Raw genomic sequence first — 16,857 nt, 5'->3', positions numbered from 1 at the left:
TTGATATTAAAGTGATTATTAACATAGGTGGATTAATATCTACCATATTTCTTTCTGTTTTCTATTTTTTGCCTTTGTTCTTTGTTTCTATTTCGTTTTTCATTCTCTTCAGAGACAGTCTCATTCTGTTCATTAGGCTGGAGAGTGATGGTGTAATTATAGCTCCCTGTACCCTTGAAATCCTAGGCCCAAGTGATTCTCCCACCTAAGCCCTGAGCACCTGGTATTACAGGCGTATGTCACAAAGCCTGGATGATTTTTATTTAATTTTTGTAGAGACAGAGTCTTGCTACATCTCCCAGTCTGGTCTTGAACTTCTGGCCTCAAATGATCCTCCTGCCTCAGTGTCCCAAAGGGTTGGGATTATAAGTGTAAGCTACCACACCCAGCCTTGTCCTCCATTTTTTTCCCTGCATGTTTAGTTTTTAACTTAGCGTTTATAAAGTTCCATTTTTTTCTCATTCTTGGTATATCAATTATACTTTAAAAAATGTGATTTTAGTGGTTACCCTAGTGTTTGCAATATACACTCACAACTAACATAAGTTTGCTTTCAAATAATACTATACCATTTCACAGGTACTGTATCTTCTAATAAAAAGATCCTAATTCCCTGCTTTTATCCCATGTGTCATTTCTGTTATTTATTTTATTTACATATAAGAATACATAAACATGTAAATCTATGTAAAGATATATATATAAGCACACATAATTAAATATATTGCTACAATTATTATTTTGAACAAATTGTCATTTGTTAGATCAATTAAGAATAAGAAAAATAAATAGTTTTATTTTACCTTCACTTATTTTTTATATTCTTCCTTTTTCATATAATTTATGTTTCTAACCTGTGTAATTCTCTTTCCGTTTAAAAAATTGCATTTACCTTTTTTGTTTTTTGATATAAGACAGGTCTACTGGCAACAAGTTATCTCAATGTTTGTCTAAAATAGTATTTGTTTGTCATTCATTTTGAAGAGTTTTTTAGGCTAAAGAATTCTAAGTTAATAAGGTTTTTTTTCTCTTAATACTTTAAATATTTGTTTCCGCTGCCTTCTTACTTGCATGGTTTTTGAGGAGAATGTAAACGTCATTTTTATCTTTGTTTCTCTACATGTAAAATTTATTTTCCTCTGGATTCTCTTATGATTTCTTAAATATTTTATGAAGGGGGTACATGGGCATATGTGAACTCGATATTTTTCATTCAGTATTTCTGTCAACTTAAACTGCTAAAAACTAAAATCTGTTGATTAAGACAAATATCGGCCGGGCGCGGTGGCTCAAGCCTGTAATCCCAGCACTTTGGGAGGCCGAGACGGGCGGATCACGAGGTCAGAAGATCGAGACCATCCTGGCTAACACGGTGAAACCCCGTCTCTACTAAAACTACAAAAAAACTAGCCGGGCGAGGTGGCGGGCGCCTGTAGTCCCAGCTACTCGGGAGGCTGAGGCAGGAGAATGGCATGAACCCGGGAGGCGGAGCTTGCAGTGAGCTGAGATCCGGCCACTGCACTCCAGCCTGGGCGACAGAGCGAGACTCCGTCTCAAAAAAAAAAAAAAAAAAAAAAAAAAAAGACAAATATCTTGGGAAACATCAATGTAAAGCTTGCTAATGTCTCTAGTGTTGGGGGGAATGTTAGAGAAAAATATGCCTATTTAGCTAAGGACAACTCTAGATAAATTAACTAGAAGTGTGAATTGTATGCAAGAGATTGTGTCAGAACAGGGTTCCAATAATAAACTTTATAAGAGGTTTTAGATAACCTAAGACATTTCGAAATATAACACAGATACAGGAAATTATAAAATACAAATATGTAGCTTGATTAATTATTGTAAGATAAACACCTTTGTTGACTTCTGATATGGCCTAGCTGTGTCTTCACCCAAATCTCATCTTAAATTGTAGTTCTCATAATCCCCACTTGTCATGGGAGGGACCCAATGGGAGATAACTGAATCATGGAGGTGGTTACCCTCATGCTGTTCTCGTGATAGTGAGTGAGTTTTCATGAGATCTGATGGTTTTATAAGGGGCTTTTACCCCTTTGTTAGGCACTTCTCTCTCCTGGTGCCACGTGAAGAAAAACATGTTGGCTTCTTCTTCCACCATTATTGTAAGTTTCCTGAGGCCTCCCCAGCCGTGCAGAACTGTGAGTCAATTAAACTTCTTTCCTTTTTAAATTATCCAGTCTCGGGCAGTTCTTCACAGCATTGAGGATGGACTAATACAACTACTAACATTGTCTGAGAAAGATCCTTGTTATGTGGCTCAGAGGCCCTCTATGTATTCTGAACTATTCACTCTCCTATCCTTCCAAGAATAACACTAATTTGACCTCTACCATAATCACTTTATCATTTCAGTTTTGCCTTTTTTCCTCCAAAACAATGCCTTTTAAGTCCATTTTAATCAATAGATCTCCTCTTAATATCGTTTAAAAATATTTCTTTACATTTTTAGACAGGAATCAGAATAACTTGCTATGTTGAATTTCCAACGATTTGGATGTTGATTTCATTCCTGTGGTTTGGTTGACATGAATCTCTCCAATTGAAAGGGTAACCTGAATATGGTAGCTGGAAAGTTAAAATCAATTCTTTTAACTTTTGAAAATGATTACACTGTAGAGATAGAATAGTACGTTCATAAGATGACAGGTCATTTGCATCCTCTAGTGAAAAGGGAAGGAATTAAATAAAAATAACATTTTGATGGTTAATGTTTCTGGCAGTATTATGTATGTATTTAATTGCTAAAATGTTTTTCAATAATTTTTTCCAGGTTATCGGCATTCAAAAGAGCATTCTAATAAAGCTACCTTAATTTGGCCGTTATTTTTCTTAATCATGTTTCTGACAATCGTAGTGTGTGGAATGGTTGTTGGTTTAAGCGGTAAGTGAACTGTAATCTTCATTCATCTAGAGAGAATTATACTTGTAAAAAAAAGAGAAAGAATCTAAATAATTTTGTTATTCTTTACAGCTTTTAATATATTGTCTCACTAATTGAGTTAAACTCCAATAGCTTTTTAAGTGGCATCAAAAATTTTAATTATGTAAATAGGGTTCACATTATTCCAAGTTTAGTGAGAAGATCAGAATCTTCAGAAGGTAGAAGACAGACCACTATTCCTTAACTATATTGATGCAAAAATTTAAAAAAACAGTAAACTGAAAAATAGTCCCTTATCCAATCTAGGGACATAGTTAATTTTACCTCCACAACAGCCTTGTTTCATGAAACATAGTAAAACAGATGGTTTAAAGTATACAAAACTACTAAGTGGCTATAACATCACAGGCAGCCTGGTCTTTCTTCCTAGCTATTTGAGCATGTTCTGGCCCTTGTATTTTTTTAGCATGTGTAGCCCATCTCCCTAGAAAACAAACTCCTTTTAGTGATTGTACCCTAAAAGCAATTTAGCTATAAAAATTACCTTGTACCTCAAAACATGCTTGCATTGCATCTAATATAAACCAAGCTGACACATAGAAAACTACAAAAACACTTTCCCCAAACCTCATGCCACTCTACGTATCAACTTAAAATCTACCCCCATTATTGGATTCTGAAGTAATTTCAGAGAGACCCTTCAAATATTGCTTACATAACTTAGAGTCAGCAATACTTGGAACACTCCATGTTCTAGATAATTCCTATTCATTTGCAAATCTTTTGCTTATTATCTTTTGCCATTTTGAAACCACAGATAATATACTTTATACATTTACGAAGCAAAAATAATTTTTTTATTTCGGAGATTTAAGTCAACTAATTATAACTATTTAAGAAAGAAAAAATTGGAAGGAGACAATTTTTGTGGTCTGTAGATACTTCAATATTAATCAAGGGAATGTATTCTAAAATATAATTTAAATTTATAGTCCTTTTTTTACAGTAAGCATATGAAATTGACACTTATGACTGTTTTCCTTTATTATCCATTATGTGTTTTGTTTCCTTTCAGCTAGCACTTTGACTGGAAATGATTTCTTGTGTGGAGCCAATAGCTGGAGCCATCTTTTAATCTGGTCATTTTCTTTCTTTCTTTTTTTAAATGTGTTGTTATTTATTGCTTTGTATCATTTTTACATTTTATTTAACATTTAGATTGTTAGTTAACAATTCAGATGTCGTATTTCCCCATTTAGATCAAGTTATTTAGATTGGCTTTAGTTATAAAAATTCCTAATAGCTTTGCAGTTATAGCTCTGGTCCCTGACTTTTTTTTTTTTTTTTTTTAATTATACTTTAAGTTCCGGGATAAATGTGCAGAACCTGCAGGTTTGTTACATAGGTATACACGTGCCATGGTGGTTTGATGCACCCATCAACCTGTCATCTATATTAGGTATTTTTCCTAATGCCATCCTTCCTGTTCCCCGCAACCCTCAACAGGCCCCAATGTGTGATGTTCCCCTCCCTGCATCCATGTGTTCTCATTGTTCACCTCCCACATGTGAGTGAGAACCTGCAGTGTTTGGTTTTCTGTTCCTGTGTTAGTTTGATGAGAATGATGGTTTCCAGTTTCATTAGTCTCCCTGCAAAGAATATTAACTCATTCTGCTTTATGGCTGCATAGTATTCCATGGTGTATATGAGCTGTATTTTCTTTATCCAGTCTATCACTGATGAGCATTTGGATTGGTTCTAAGTCTTTGCTATTGTGAATAGTGCTGCAGTAAACATACATGTGCATGTGCCTTTATAGTAGAATGATTTATAATCCTTTGGGTATATACCCAGTAATGGGATTGCTGGGTCAAATGGTATTTCTGGTTCTGGATCCTTGTAAAATCGCCATGCTGTCTTCCACAATGGTTGAACTAATTTACACTCCCATCAACAGTGTAAAAGTGTTGCTATTTCTCTGCATCCTCCTCAGCATCTGTTGTTTCCTGACTTTTAAATGATTGTCATTGTAACTGGCCTGAGATGGTATCTCATTGTAGTTTTGATTTGAATTTCTTTAATGATCAGTAATGATGAGCTTCTTATCATATATTTGTTGGCCACATAAATGTATTCTTTTGTGAAGTGTCTGTTCATACCTTTTGCCCATTTTTTGATGGAGTTTTTTGTTTCTTTCTTGTAAATTTAAGTTCCTTGTAGATTCTGGATATTAGCCCTTTGTCAAATGGATAGATTACAAAATGTTTTGATAGTTATTTTATTTTATTTTATTTTTTGGTGTGCAGAAGCTCTTTAGTTAAATTAAATCCCATTTGTCAATTTTGGCTTTTGTTGCCATTGCTTTTGGTGTTTTAGTCTTGAAGTCCTTGCCCATGCCTATGTCCTGAATGGTATTGCCTAGGTTTTCTTCAAGGGGTTTTATGGTTTTAGGTCTAACATTTAAGTCTTTAATCCATCTTGAATTAATTTTTGTATAAGGTGTAAGGAAGGGATCCAGTTTCAGCTTTCTACATATGGCTAGCCAGTTTTCCCAGTACCATTTATTAAACAGGGAATCCTTTCCCCATTGCTTGTTTTTGTCAGGTTTGTCAAAGATCAGATGGTTGTAGATGTGTGGTGTTATTTCTGAGGCCTCTGTTGTGTTCCATTGGTCAATATATCTGTTTTGGTACCAGTACCATGCTGTTTTGATTACTGTAGCCTTGTAGTATAGTTTGAAGTCAGGTAGCATGATGCCTCCTGCTTTGTTCTTTTTGCTTAGGATTGTCTTAGTATACAGGCTCTTTTTGGGTTCCATATGAAATTTAAAGTAGTTTTTTTTTTTTTTAATTCTGTGAAGAAAGTCAATGATAGCTTGATGGGAATAGCAATGAATCTATAGATTACTTTGGGCTGTATGACAATTTTCATAATATTGATTCTTCCTATCCATGAGCATGGAATGATTTTCCATTTGTTTGTGTCATCTCTCATTTCCTTGAGCAGTGGTTTGTAGTTCTCCTTGAAGAGGTCCTTTACATGTCTTGTAAGTTGTATTCTTAGGTATTTTATTCTTTTAGTAGCAATTGTGAATGAAAGTTCACTCATGATTTGGCTGTCTGTTTGTTATTGGGGTATAGCAATGCTTGTGATTTTTGCACATTGATTTTGTATCCTGAGAATTTGCTGAAGTTGCTTATCAGCTTAAGAAGTTTTGGGGATGAGGCGATGGGGTTTTTTAAATATACAATTATGTCATCTACAAACAGAGGCAATTTGACTTCCTTTCTTCCTATTGAATACATTTTATTTCTTCATTTTACCTGATTGCCCTGACCAGAACTTCCAATACTATGTTGAATAGGAGTGGTGAGAGAGGGCATCCTTGCCTTGTGCCAGTTTACAAAGGGAATGCTTCCAGCGTTTGGCCATGCAGTATGATATTTGCTATGAGTTTGTCATAAATAGCTCTTATTATTTTAAGATATGGTCTATCAATACCTAGTCTATTGAGTGTTTTCTGCATGAAGGGGTGTTGAATTTTATAAAAGGCCTTTTCTGTATCTATTAAGGTAATCATGTGGTTTTTGTCATTCGTTCTGTTTATGTAATGGATTACATTTATTAATTTACATATATTGAACTAGCCTCTCATCCCAGGGATGAAGTTGACTTGATTGTGGTGGATAAGCTTTTTGATGTGCTGCTGGATTCAGTTGGCCAGTATTTTATTGAGGATTTTTGCATTGATGTTCATCAGGGATATTGGTCTAAAATTATCTTTTTTTTGTTATATCTCTGCTAGATTTTGGTATCAGGATGATGCTGGTCTCATATAATGAGTTAGGGAGAATTTCCTCTTTTTCTATTGTTTGGAATAATTTCAGAAGGAATGGTACCAGCTCCTATTCAGACCTCTGGTAGAATTTGGCTCTGAATCTGTCTGGACCTGGGCTGTTTTTGGTTGGGTAGGCTATTAATTACTGCCTCAATTTCAGAACGTGTTATTGGTCTATTCAGGAATTCAATTTCTTCCTGGTTTAGTCTTGGGACGGTGTATGTGTCCAGGAATTTATCCATTTCTTCTTTGCCTGGGTATCGCCAGCAAAGGCTGCAGAAAAGCAAAGATTGCTACCTGCTCCTTCCTTTGGAAGCTTCGTCCCAGAGGGGCACCCACCATATGCCAACTGAACTCTCCTGTATGAGGTGCCTATCAACCCCTGGTAGGAGGTATCTCCCAGTCAGGAGGCATGGGGGTCAGGGACCCACTTGAGAAGGCAGTCTTTCCCTTAGAAAAGCTCGAGCTCTGTGCTGGGAGATCCATGGCTCTTTTCAAAGGTGGCTGGCAGGAACGTTTAAGTCTGCTGAAGCCACAACCACAGCCACCCTTTCCCCCAGGTACTCTCTCCCAGGGAGATAAGAGTTTTATCTATAAGCCCCTGACTGGGACTGCTGCCTTTCTTTCAGAGATGTCCTGCCCAGAGAGAAGGAATCTAAAGAGGCAGTCTGGCTGCAGTAGTTTTGCTGCACTGTGGTGGACTCCACCCAGTCCAAACTTCCCCAGGGGCTTTGTTTACACTGTGAGGAGAAAACTGCCTACTCAAGCCTCAGTAATGGCGGTTGTTCCTCCCCTCACCAAACTTGAGCATCCCAGGTCCACTTCAGACTGCTGTGCTGGCAGCAAGAATTTCCAGTCAGTGGATTTTAGCTTGCTGGGCTCTGTGGGGTTTGGACCCACTGAGCAAAACCACTTGGCTCCCTGGCTTCAGCCCCTTTTCCAGCAGAGTGAATGGTTCTGTCTCAGTGGGTTCCAGGCACCACTGGGGCATTGAAAAAAAACTCCTGTAGCTGGCTTGGTGACTGCCCAAACAGCCACCCAGTTTTGTGCTTGAAACCCAGGGTTCTCGTGGTGTAGGCACTCTAGGGAATCTCCTGGTCTGTGGGTTGCAAAAACCGTGGGAAAAGTATAGCATCTGGGCCAGATAGCACCTTCCCTCATAGCACAGTCCCTCATGGCTTCTCTTGGCTAGGGGAGGGAGCTTCCCACCCCTTGTGCTTCCTGGGTGAAGCAACGCCCCATCCTGCTTCTGCTTGCCCTCCATGGGCTGTACCCACTGTGTAACCAGTCCCAGTGAGATGATCCAGGTACCTCAGTTGGAAATACAGAAATCACCTGCCTTCTGCATCGGTCTCACTGGGAGCTGCAGACCGGAGCTGTTCCTAATCAGCCATCTTGCCCTCTCTGGTCTAGTCATTTTCTTTAAACTGGTTGATACAGGAGCAGTGATAGCACAACAAAGATGCACAGATTTGGGGAAAGTCATCCTGCCTTATGGTCTGGTTCAAGGAATTACATTATAATAGTTATAATTTGGTACCTAGTTTGTGATACCAAACCAGGTACAATACATGTTTGCCTGGTGTTATGATTTGACATTCAGATTACACCAGTTATTATTCATAACCAAGCATGATTTCTCATCTCATAAGAGCCAAATCCAAGGATAGTGATGCCAATTGGTAGTAATGATTCTATGAATACCCAGCATTCTGGTCTATCATAGACACTTTCAGAACTGTTGAGTTGAAGGGAGAAGGGGATCATATAACAGAAGATGAACAGTCAGCTACTAGGGCCTCAGTGACAACTATCTGGAGAAACGTTCATTGCTTTAGATCCCACATGAAGAGAGCATTTCTCCTGATTATATAAGAAGTGGGTCAGAAAAGCCTGTCCATGAGGTATTGCTGCCTTCAAACTGTAGAAAACCTCACTAAATCTCCTTAGTGGAAGGAAGCTCACTGTACAACTTATTTCATATTTATGATAGTATTTAGACATATAATATACGAGGCCTTTTCACCTCAAGAAACCTTATTCACATGAGGTGTCTATGTCCTGCCCTCCATTTTACTAAGTCATCTAGAGCAGCAGTCCCCAACCTTTTTGGCACGAGGGACCAGTTTTGTGAAAGACAACATGTTCATAGACTGGGGTCAAAGAATGGTTTGGGGATAATTTAAGTGCATTTTTTTTATTGTGCTCTTTATTTCCATTATTATTACATTGTGTAATAATATATAGTAAAATAATTATACAACTCAACATAATGTAGAATCAGTGGAAGCCCTGAGCTCGTTTTTCTGAAAGTAGATGGTACCATCTGTGAGTGATGGGAGACAGTAACAGATCATCAGGCATTAGATTCTCACCAGGAGCCCACAACCTAGATTCCTCACATGAGCAGTTCCCGATAGGGTTTTCACTCCTATGAGAATCCAATGCCACTGCTGATCTGACAGGAGGAGGAGCTCAGGAGGTAATGAGTGATGGGGAGTGGCTGTAAATACAGATGAAGCTTCACTCATTCATTCACTGCTTACCTCCTGCTGTACGGCCTGCTTCCTGACTTGCCATGGACCAGTACTGATCCATGGCCTAGGGGTTGGGGACTCCTGATCTAGAGCACGTGGAGAACTATCTGTTCTGATCAAATGCTATCATTATGTATCTAATATTTTAAGAAAGGGTAACACTGTTGAGAGCCAAATAGATACATGGCCCAGAGCAAGGTTAAGTAATTCCTTTTTCAGCTCACCCCCTGCTGAAGGCATGAGTTTGAATCTCAGTTTTGCCATTTGCTGTGTAATGTATACAATTATATTTAGCATCATATTTCTCATTTGAAAAATGAAAATAATACATTTAATGCTTAATGAGAGTGTCAGAAAGTATATTAGCACTTGGTAATTTATACAATACAATATAAAAGTATAAATTTTTATTTTATTTTATTTTTTAATTTTATTTATTTTTATTTTATTTTCAGCAATAAGAGCTAACTGCCATCAAAAGTCATCAGAATGTCTTCAAGCTGCGTGCCCAGAAAGCTGGATTGGTTTTCAAAGAAAGTGTTTCTATTTTTCTGATGACACCAAGAACTGGACATCAAGTCAGAGGTTTTGTGACTCACAAAATGCTGATCTTGCTCAGGTTGAAAGCTTCCAGGAACTGGTAAGAAAATAGTTCTGGTCAGAATCAAAGATTCAGGCCTACAAGGATATTTTTTCCTGTGAAATTATCTAAGAGGTAGGTTTACACATCTGCCTTATATTGATTTTTTTTTTTTTTTTTTTTTTTTTTTTGGTATAAGAAAAGAGTAACCTAGCATGTATTACATTTTACAGTGAACCATCTAAAATTACCTTAACATTCATGGCAGAAACAGGCCCAGAAGGCAAGCAAGCCAGAGGCTTCTTTGACTTGTGAGCCAAAACTGTGCAAATCAGGATTAGAAAAGTACTGGTAAAAACACAATTTTAAATGTGTAAGAAGTTAGCAACATTGTTTCAAAATAAATCGAACAAGGCCAGGAGCAGCAACACATGCCTGGAACCCCAGGACTTTGGGAGGCCACAGCGGGTGGATCACTTGAGGTCAGGAGTTCGAGACCAGCCTGGCCAACATAGTGAAACCCCATCTCAACTAAAAAATACAAAAATTAGCTGGGCATGGTGGCACACGCCTTCCAGCTACTCAGGAGGCTAAGGCAGGAGAATTGCTTGAACCTGGGAGGTGGAGGCTGCATTTAGCCGAGATCACGCTACTGTACTCCAGTCTGGGCGACAGAGTGAGACTCTGGCTCAAAAAAATAATAAAATAAAAACAATAAGTCAAGCAAGAATGATGTCAGAGAGGATGGTAGACTAAAAAGCTACAGAAATCTGTTCCTCCACTAAGAAAACTATTAAACTGTCAAAAACTGTCTGAAGTAGCTATTTTGGAATTCTTGAGTCTAGTTAAACACTGGAAGCATCAAGGGAAGAGTTTGATAAAAAGGATGACAAATTTTGGTTAATGCCAATGAATTTCAGCGTTTCTACTTAATAATAACTATTTTCCACACCCCATTATTGCAGGGAGCCATGGGAACTGCTGTCCATGTTCCTGTAATGAATTCCTGCTGCCAGGGTGGACAGTAAGAATCTTTTTCTCCAAATATCAGGGTTATTGCTGATTTCTGCCTTTGAATGCTGAGGGGCAGACACAGAAGTAGGCTATCATTGCGTCAATCCTCATCAGCTGAAGTGGCTTCCAAAGGATTTAAATAAATAGTACGTGTTTTTCCTCAATTTGGGAAGCAGGCATTTAAGACAATTTTTGTTAGATAACTGGCTGACTGCAGAGATAACAGAACAGAGATTTCAATGACCATGCACAACAGTGAATAAAAATAGTTGGGAAAAATCATGACCAAATGACTCTGAACCACAACAACCAAGATTCGACAATCCCTGAAAAGCAAAAGAATTAAGTTACCAGAGTTACCACAACATAGTACTCATAATGTCCAGTTCTCAAAAAAAAACAAAAAAAAACAAAAAAAACAAAAAACATCCAAAGAAAAGTATGATTCATTCACAGGAAAAAAAAGTAATCGAGCAGAAACTATCCCTGAAGTGGCCCAGATATTAAAAATATAGGTCAAGAATGTTAAATCAGCAGTCTTAAGTATAACCAATGAGCTAAAGGAAACTAGACAAAAAGCTAAAGGAAACCCAAAACATAATAAATGAACAAAATTAGAATATCGATATAAAGGTAGAAATTGTAAAAAAGAACCAAGCAAAAATTCCAGAGCTGAAAAGTACAATGACTGAAATTTTAAAATAATTTTAAAAATTCACTGAAGAAGTTCAACAGCAGATTTGAGAAGTAAGAGATCAGAAAACTTGAAACTAAGACAACTGAAACAATCCAGACCAAGAAAAACAAAGAAAAAGAATAAGACAAATAAACAGATTCTAAGAAACCTGTAGGACATGAGCAAACATACCAAGATATGCCCTGTAGAAATCCAAGAAAGAGAAGAGAAAGAGAAGCAGAAAAATACACTTAAAGAAATAATGAACAACACTTTCCAAAATCTGGGGAAATACATAAATATATACATCCAGGAGGCTCAATGAACTCCAAAAGGGTAAACTTAGAGAGATCTACATTGAGACAAATTATAGTCAAGTTGACAAAATCCAAAGAGAGAATTTGAAAGCAGCAAGAATGAAGCAACTCATCATTTACATAAGACCCTGAATAAAATTAGTAGCTAATTTTCTCTGAGAAACCATGGAGATCAGAAGGCAGTGGAATGGCATATTTAAATGTCTGAAAGAAAAAATAAAACTGCCAACCATGCATTCTATATATATCAAAGCTGTCCTTCAAGAATGAAGGAAAAAATAACACATTTTCAGATAACCAATAATTAAGGGATTTTATTACCAGTAGACATGTGCTACAAAAAATGCTAAAGGAAACCTTTGAGGCTGAACTGAAAGGACACTAGAAAGCAATTCAGAGCCCCCAAAATAAAGAATATTCATAAAGGTAACAATAGAGGTAAATATAAAACCCAGAATTACTGTATGTGTCATATAATTTATAACTTCTCCTATTTATAGCTTTCTATATTTATATTTATCTATAATTTCATAGGCAAATGAATAAAAATTATAAATCTATGAGAGTGGTCCTATAATGTATAAAGATGCAATCTGTGACAATCTTATAAAGCAGGAGGGATGAAGACATATAGGATCAAAATGCTTGCATAGTTATTGAAGCTATGTTGATATTATGAAATTATATTGTTACAAGTTCAAGATGCTAATTATAATTCTCAAGGTAACCACTAATAAAATTACTAAAAATATACAGAAAAGAAAAAAAAGGAAATCAATACACTATAAAAAATCAATTAAATACAAAAAAATGTCAGTAACAGACAACTTGAGAAATAAAGACATATAAGATATGGAGAAAACAAATGATTAAATGCCAAAAGTAGGGAGGCCGAGACGGGCAGATCACGAGGTCAGGAGATCGAGACCATCCTGGCTAACACGGTGAAACCCCGTCTCTACTAAAAAAATACAAAAAAAACTAGCCGGGTGAGATGGCGGGCGCCTGTAGTCCCAGCTACTCGGGAGGCTGAGGCAGGAGAATGGCGTAAACCCGGGAGGCGGAGCTTGCAGTGAGCTGAGATCCGGCCACTGCACTCCAGCCTGGGCAACAGAGCAAGACTCTGTCTCAAAAAAAAAAAAAAAAAAAAAAAAAACAAAAAACAAAAAAAAACCTTGTTTTAGTAATCACATTAAATAAAAAAGGATGAACCCATCCTATTAAAGGGCCGAGACTGACAAGTTGGCGAAAAACCAAAATAAATTAAAAAGAAAAACAAGACTCATCTATATGCTGTCTACAAGAGAGTTGCCTTAGATACAGGGACACAAAGAAGTTGAAAGTAAAAGGACTTAAAAAGATATTCCATACAAGCAGTAGTAACCAAAATAGTGTTGAGTGGCAATATTTTTGTCAGACAAAATAAACTAAGGTAAAAAATTTTACAAGAGACAAAGAAGGGCATTATGCATTGATAAAAATTTTGACATAGCAAAGTAATTATCAGTCATAAAATATATGTACTTACTAACACAGCCCCAAAATATATGAAGCGATAATTGCTATAATTTAAGGGAGAAACAAACGGTTCTATGAAAAGTTGGAAAATGAAATATTCCACTTTCAATATGAGATTAAACAACTAGACAGAATATCAATAAGGAAATCGAAAATTTGAACAACACTATAAACCAATTATCCCTAATGGGAATATACAGAATAACCTACCCAGCAAGAGCAGAATACTCATTCTTCTCAAGTGCACATGGAATATTCTTCAAAATAGACCATATGTTAGACCACAAAACCTAAAAAAATTAATACATTTGAAAAGTTTGAAGTCATGAAAAGTATCTTTTGCAGTTATAATGGAATGAAGTTAGAAATCGATAACTAGAAAAACCGGAAAAGTCATGCATATGTAGAAATTTAAAAACCCACTCTTAAACAGCCAGTGGTCAAAGAAGAAATCACAAGGGACTTTGGAAAATACCTTGAGACAAATGTAGTAAAAATACAAATAGCACATTTATGGCATACAGCAAACATAGTTCTAAGAGGGAAATTTATAGCTGTGAACAGATAACTAAAAAGGAAGAAAGGTCTCAAATCCATAGCTTAACTGTACACTGTAAGGAACTTAAAAAAGTAAAGCAAAAATAAAAGTCATCTTTATGATTTGGAAGAGTAAAAGATTTACCTAAGAAGTCCCTAAATTTACTACTAATAAAGGAAATTGTTTATATATTTAATTGCATTAAAATTCAGAACTTGTAATCATAAAAAGGACAGTACATGCTGACAAGCAAACACAGCAAAGGAAACCAGCCTACACTGCTGCTGTGTGGATAATTTGGTACACTTACGTTAGTTTGGTGTCATTTCTTTCTTTCTTTTTGAGACAGAATCTTACTCTATTGCCCAGGCTGCAGTGCAGTGGTGTGATCTTGACTCACCACAACTTTTGTCTCCCAGGTTCAAATGATTCTCACACCTCAGCCTCCCAGATAGCTGGGATTATAGGTGTGTGTCATCATGCCCAGCTAATTTTTGTATTTTTTGAATAGAGAGGGGACTTCACCATGTTGGCCAAGGCTAGTCTCAAACTCTTGGCCTCAGGTGATCTGCCCACCTCGGCCTCCTAAAGTGCTGGGATTGCAGGAGCCTGGCCTAGGGTCATTTCTTAAAGTTGACAAAAAGCATATCCTGGGGCCTAAAAATTCTATTCTAGGACAAGTGACAAGAATGTCATAGTAGCATACATTCCAAACTTGATAAAACCCTGGTGTCAACCAATAGTATAATAGATTAATTGGGGAAGAGTCATACAAAGGAGTACTATACAGAAACAAAAGTAACCAAATTATCAACAATTTGTCTCAGTTTTAAATTATCTTCTTTTGATATGTATAATATAGCGTACCTATTCTGTGTGTGTTACTAAACAATACAAAATAAAAACGAAGAAAATTATGAGTAGTTAAGAATATAGCATAGCAGCAACATTTCTGGGAGAGGATGGGTTATGTTAGATTAATGACTATCATCTCTGTGTTTTCTGAAAGAATTTCCTGTTGAGATATAAAGGCCCCTCTGATCACTGGATTGGGCTGAGCAGAGAGCAAGGCCAACCATGGAAATGGATAAATGGTACTGAATGGACAAGACAGTAAGTTCTGAAAAATCTGGCAGTAATATTTGTATTTGAATTTACTTTGCATTAAATCTAAAGTATTCTCTAGTTACATGCTTTAAAATTTCTCATTTTAAGATTAGTCATAAAAGATGATGGTGCCAACTTGTATGTTGCAAAGGTTTCACAAGTTCCTCGAATGAATCCAACACCTGTCATGGTGAGGTAGACTGACTGTGAACTTGGCTCCAGGCTTCTCTATGTCATTTTCAAACACTTTCATTTCCAGCAAACCATGCAGTATCCTTAAGTCTGTTCCTGATCTCCACAACAAAATCAAAATGCACTTGTCCTCCTGATTTCACAGGGTTGATGTCAGGAACAGAGGTTTTGATGTATCAAAGAAAGATTATGAGTGACAGCAATTATACCTATTATTTAAAATAAGATGATAGTTTTAAAAAATGGGTAAAGTTTGGCACTAGAAAATTTAATCTCAATTGTGTATTTATAGGATCTTTAGATTACTAAAAATATTTGAGATAATGCTGGAAAAATTGGATTCACACAATTTCACTCAACGTTTGTCCGAGAGATGAGACAGTTTTGAAAAGCTACTTTCTTATAATACATTCATCAATATTGGAAATATAACTTTATTTAATAAGAAGAGCCCCAGACTTGACATTGGCAGGTTTGAAAAGAGTTTTTTCTCATTAGCTTTTGACCTTGGATAGGATGGTAAGTTTTAGAAATCAGAGAACACGTACATTTATACATTGCTGTATCTACACTGCCCGGCACATTGTGACTGCTTTATAAATATCTAGAATTAACTTTTATTTCCTATTTTACAATATGGAAGTAGTAAATTTTCTCTACCTAATTCTCAAAATGTTTTTTTGTTTGTTTGTATTTTTGAGAGACAGGGTTTCACTCTGTTACCCAGGCTGGAGTGCAGTAGTACCATCATGGCTCACTGCAGCCTTGACTTCCCTGGCTCAAGTGAGCCTCTCACCTCAGCCTCTTGAGTAGCTGGGACTACACGTGTGTGCCACCTTGCTTGGCTTTTTTTTTTTTTTTTTTTTTCCAGAGATGGGGGTCTCACTATGTTGCCTGGGCTGATCTTGAACTCCTGAGCTCAAGCAATCCTCCCATCTCGGCCTCCCAAAATGTTGGAATTACTGGTGTGAGCCACCATGCCTGGCCTCTCAAAATATTTTAAGGATCAAATATATTGTTAACTAACCAGTTGTTGGAAACTGCTCATCACTTAAAGAAATGTGAAATATTATATGATTAAGGTCTAGCGTGTTTCAACAGTTAGCAAATCATATCATAGATGATAGTGATTCCAATGAGCGAAGAGGAGAAATTTATAATCCAAATGCTGATCTAAAATATCTGTGCCAAGTCATCTAAACTCAGCTAAATAGCACTGCAGTTCCAGTACTAAAACAAACAGGGAAGTCGGAGGAATAAAATCAAGCATGGTTTTTAGATATAGCTGCTGAGTCTTCAGTTATTTAAGGAAGCAAAATGTTGGGAAACGGTGTAAAAGAAAACAGGTATCAGACTTCTCCCATTAGCCAGCTAAGGCTTTGGATGTACTGGAAAGAATATTACGCTTACAGACATGAAATAGGCTTGATTCAGGACTTTGCACTATTCCAGTAGTTGATTTATAACATCTCCTGCTAAGCAAAGCCCACTGGCTAATTAGTCACCGCGACACAAGGAAAAACAACATTATTTTTAGAGGTTGAATTAATGTTAGTTTTCTTACTTTCTCATCTTCTTTCTCTCTGCTTTTGAAGACGTGTTCAGTGACACACTGATTCTGCTTCTTCTCTTGCA

General features: G+C 36.7%; 1 protein-coding gene across 4 annotated transcripts in view; it reads left to right on the top strand.

The window, feature by feature from the left end:
- CLEC2D (C-type lectin domain family 2 member D) overlaps positions 1–16,857 on the top strand; it is a 44,061-nt gene that overhangs the window by 26,583 nt on the left and 621 nt on the right. Inside the window, exons 2-6 of one of the 4 annotated variants that reach the window (XM_037995159.2) lie at positions 2,795–2,905; positions 9,736–9,920; positions 14,933–15,036; positions 15,139–15,220; positions 15,930–16,852. In XM_037995159.2, the coding sequence (XP_037851087.2) occupies positions 2,795–2,905; positions 9,736–9,920; positions 14,933–15,036; positions 15,139–15,220; positions 15,930–16,031 (584 nt within the window). In that variant the 3' untranslated portion in view covers positions 16,032–16,852. Of the gene's footprint in view, positions 1–2,794; positions 2,906–9,735; positions 9,921–14,932; positions 15,037–15,138; positions 15,221–15,923; positions 16,853–16,857 lie in introns of those variants that run through there. The other 3 variants (XM_073020470.1, XM_007967564.3, XM_037995158.2) reach the window with 3 other exon arrangements.

This window comes from Chlorocebus sabaeus, chromosome 11 (genome assembly GCF_047675955.1).
Source record: "Chlorocebus sabaeus isolate Y175 chromosome 11, mChlSab1.0.hap1, whole genome shotgun sequence".
NCBI classification, from domain to species: Eukaryota; Metazoa; Chordata; class Mammalia; order Primates; family Cercopithecidae; genus Chlorocebus; species Chlorocebus sabaeus.
The sequence above is the reverse complement of the archived record's forward strand: the minus strand, read 5'-3'. Positions and strand labels throughout refer to the sequence as shown.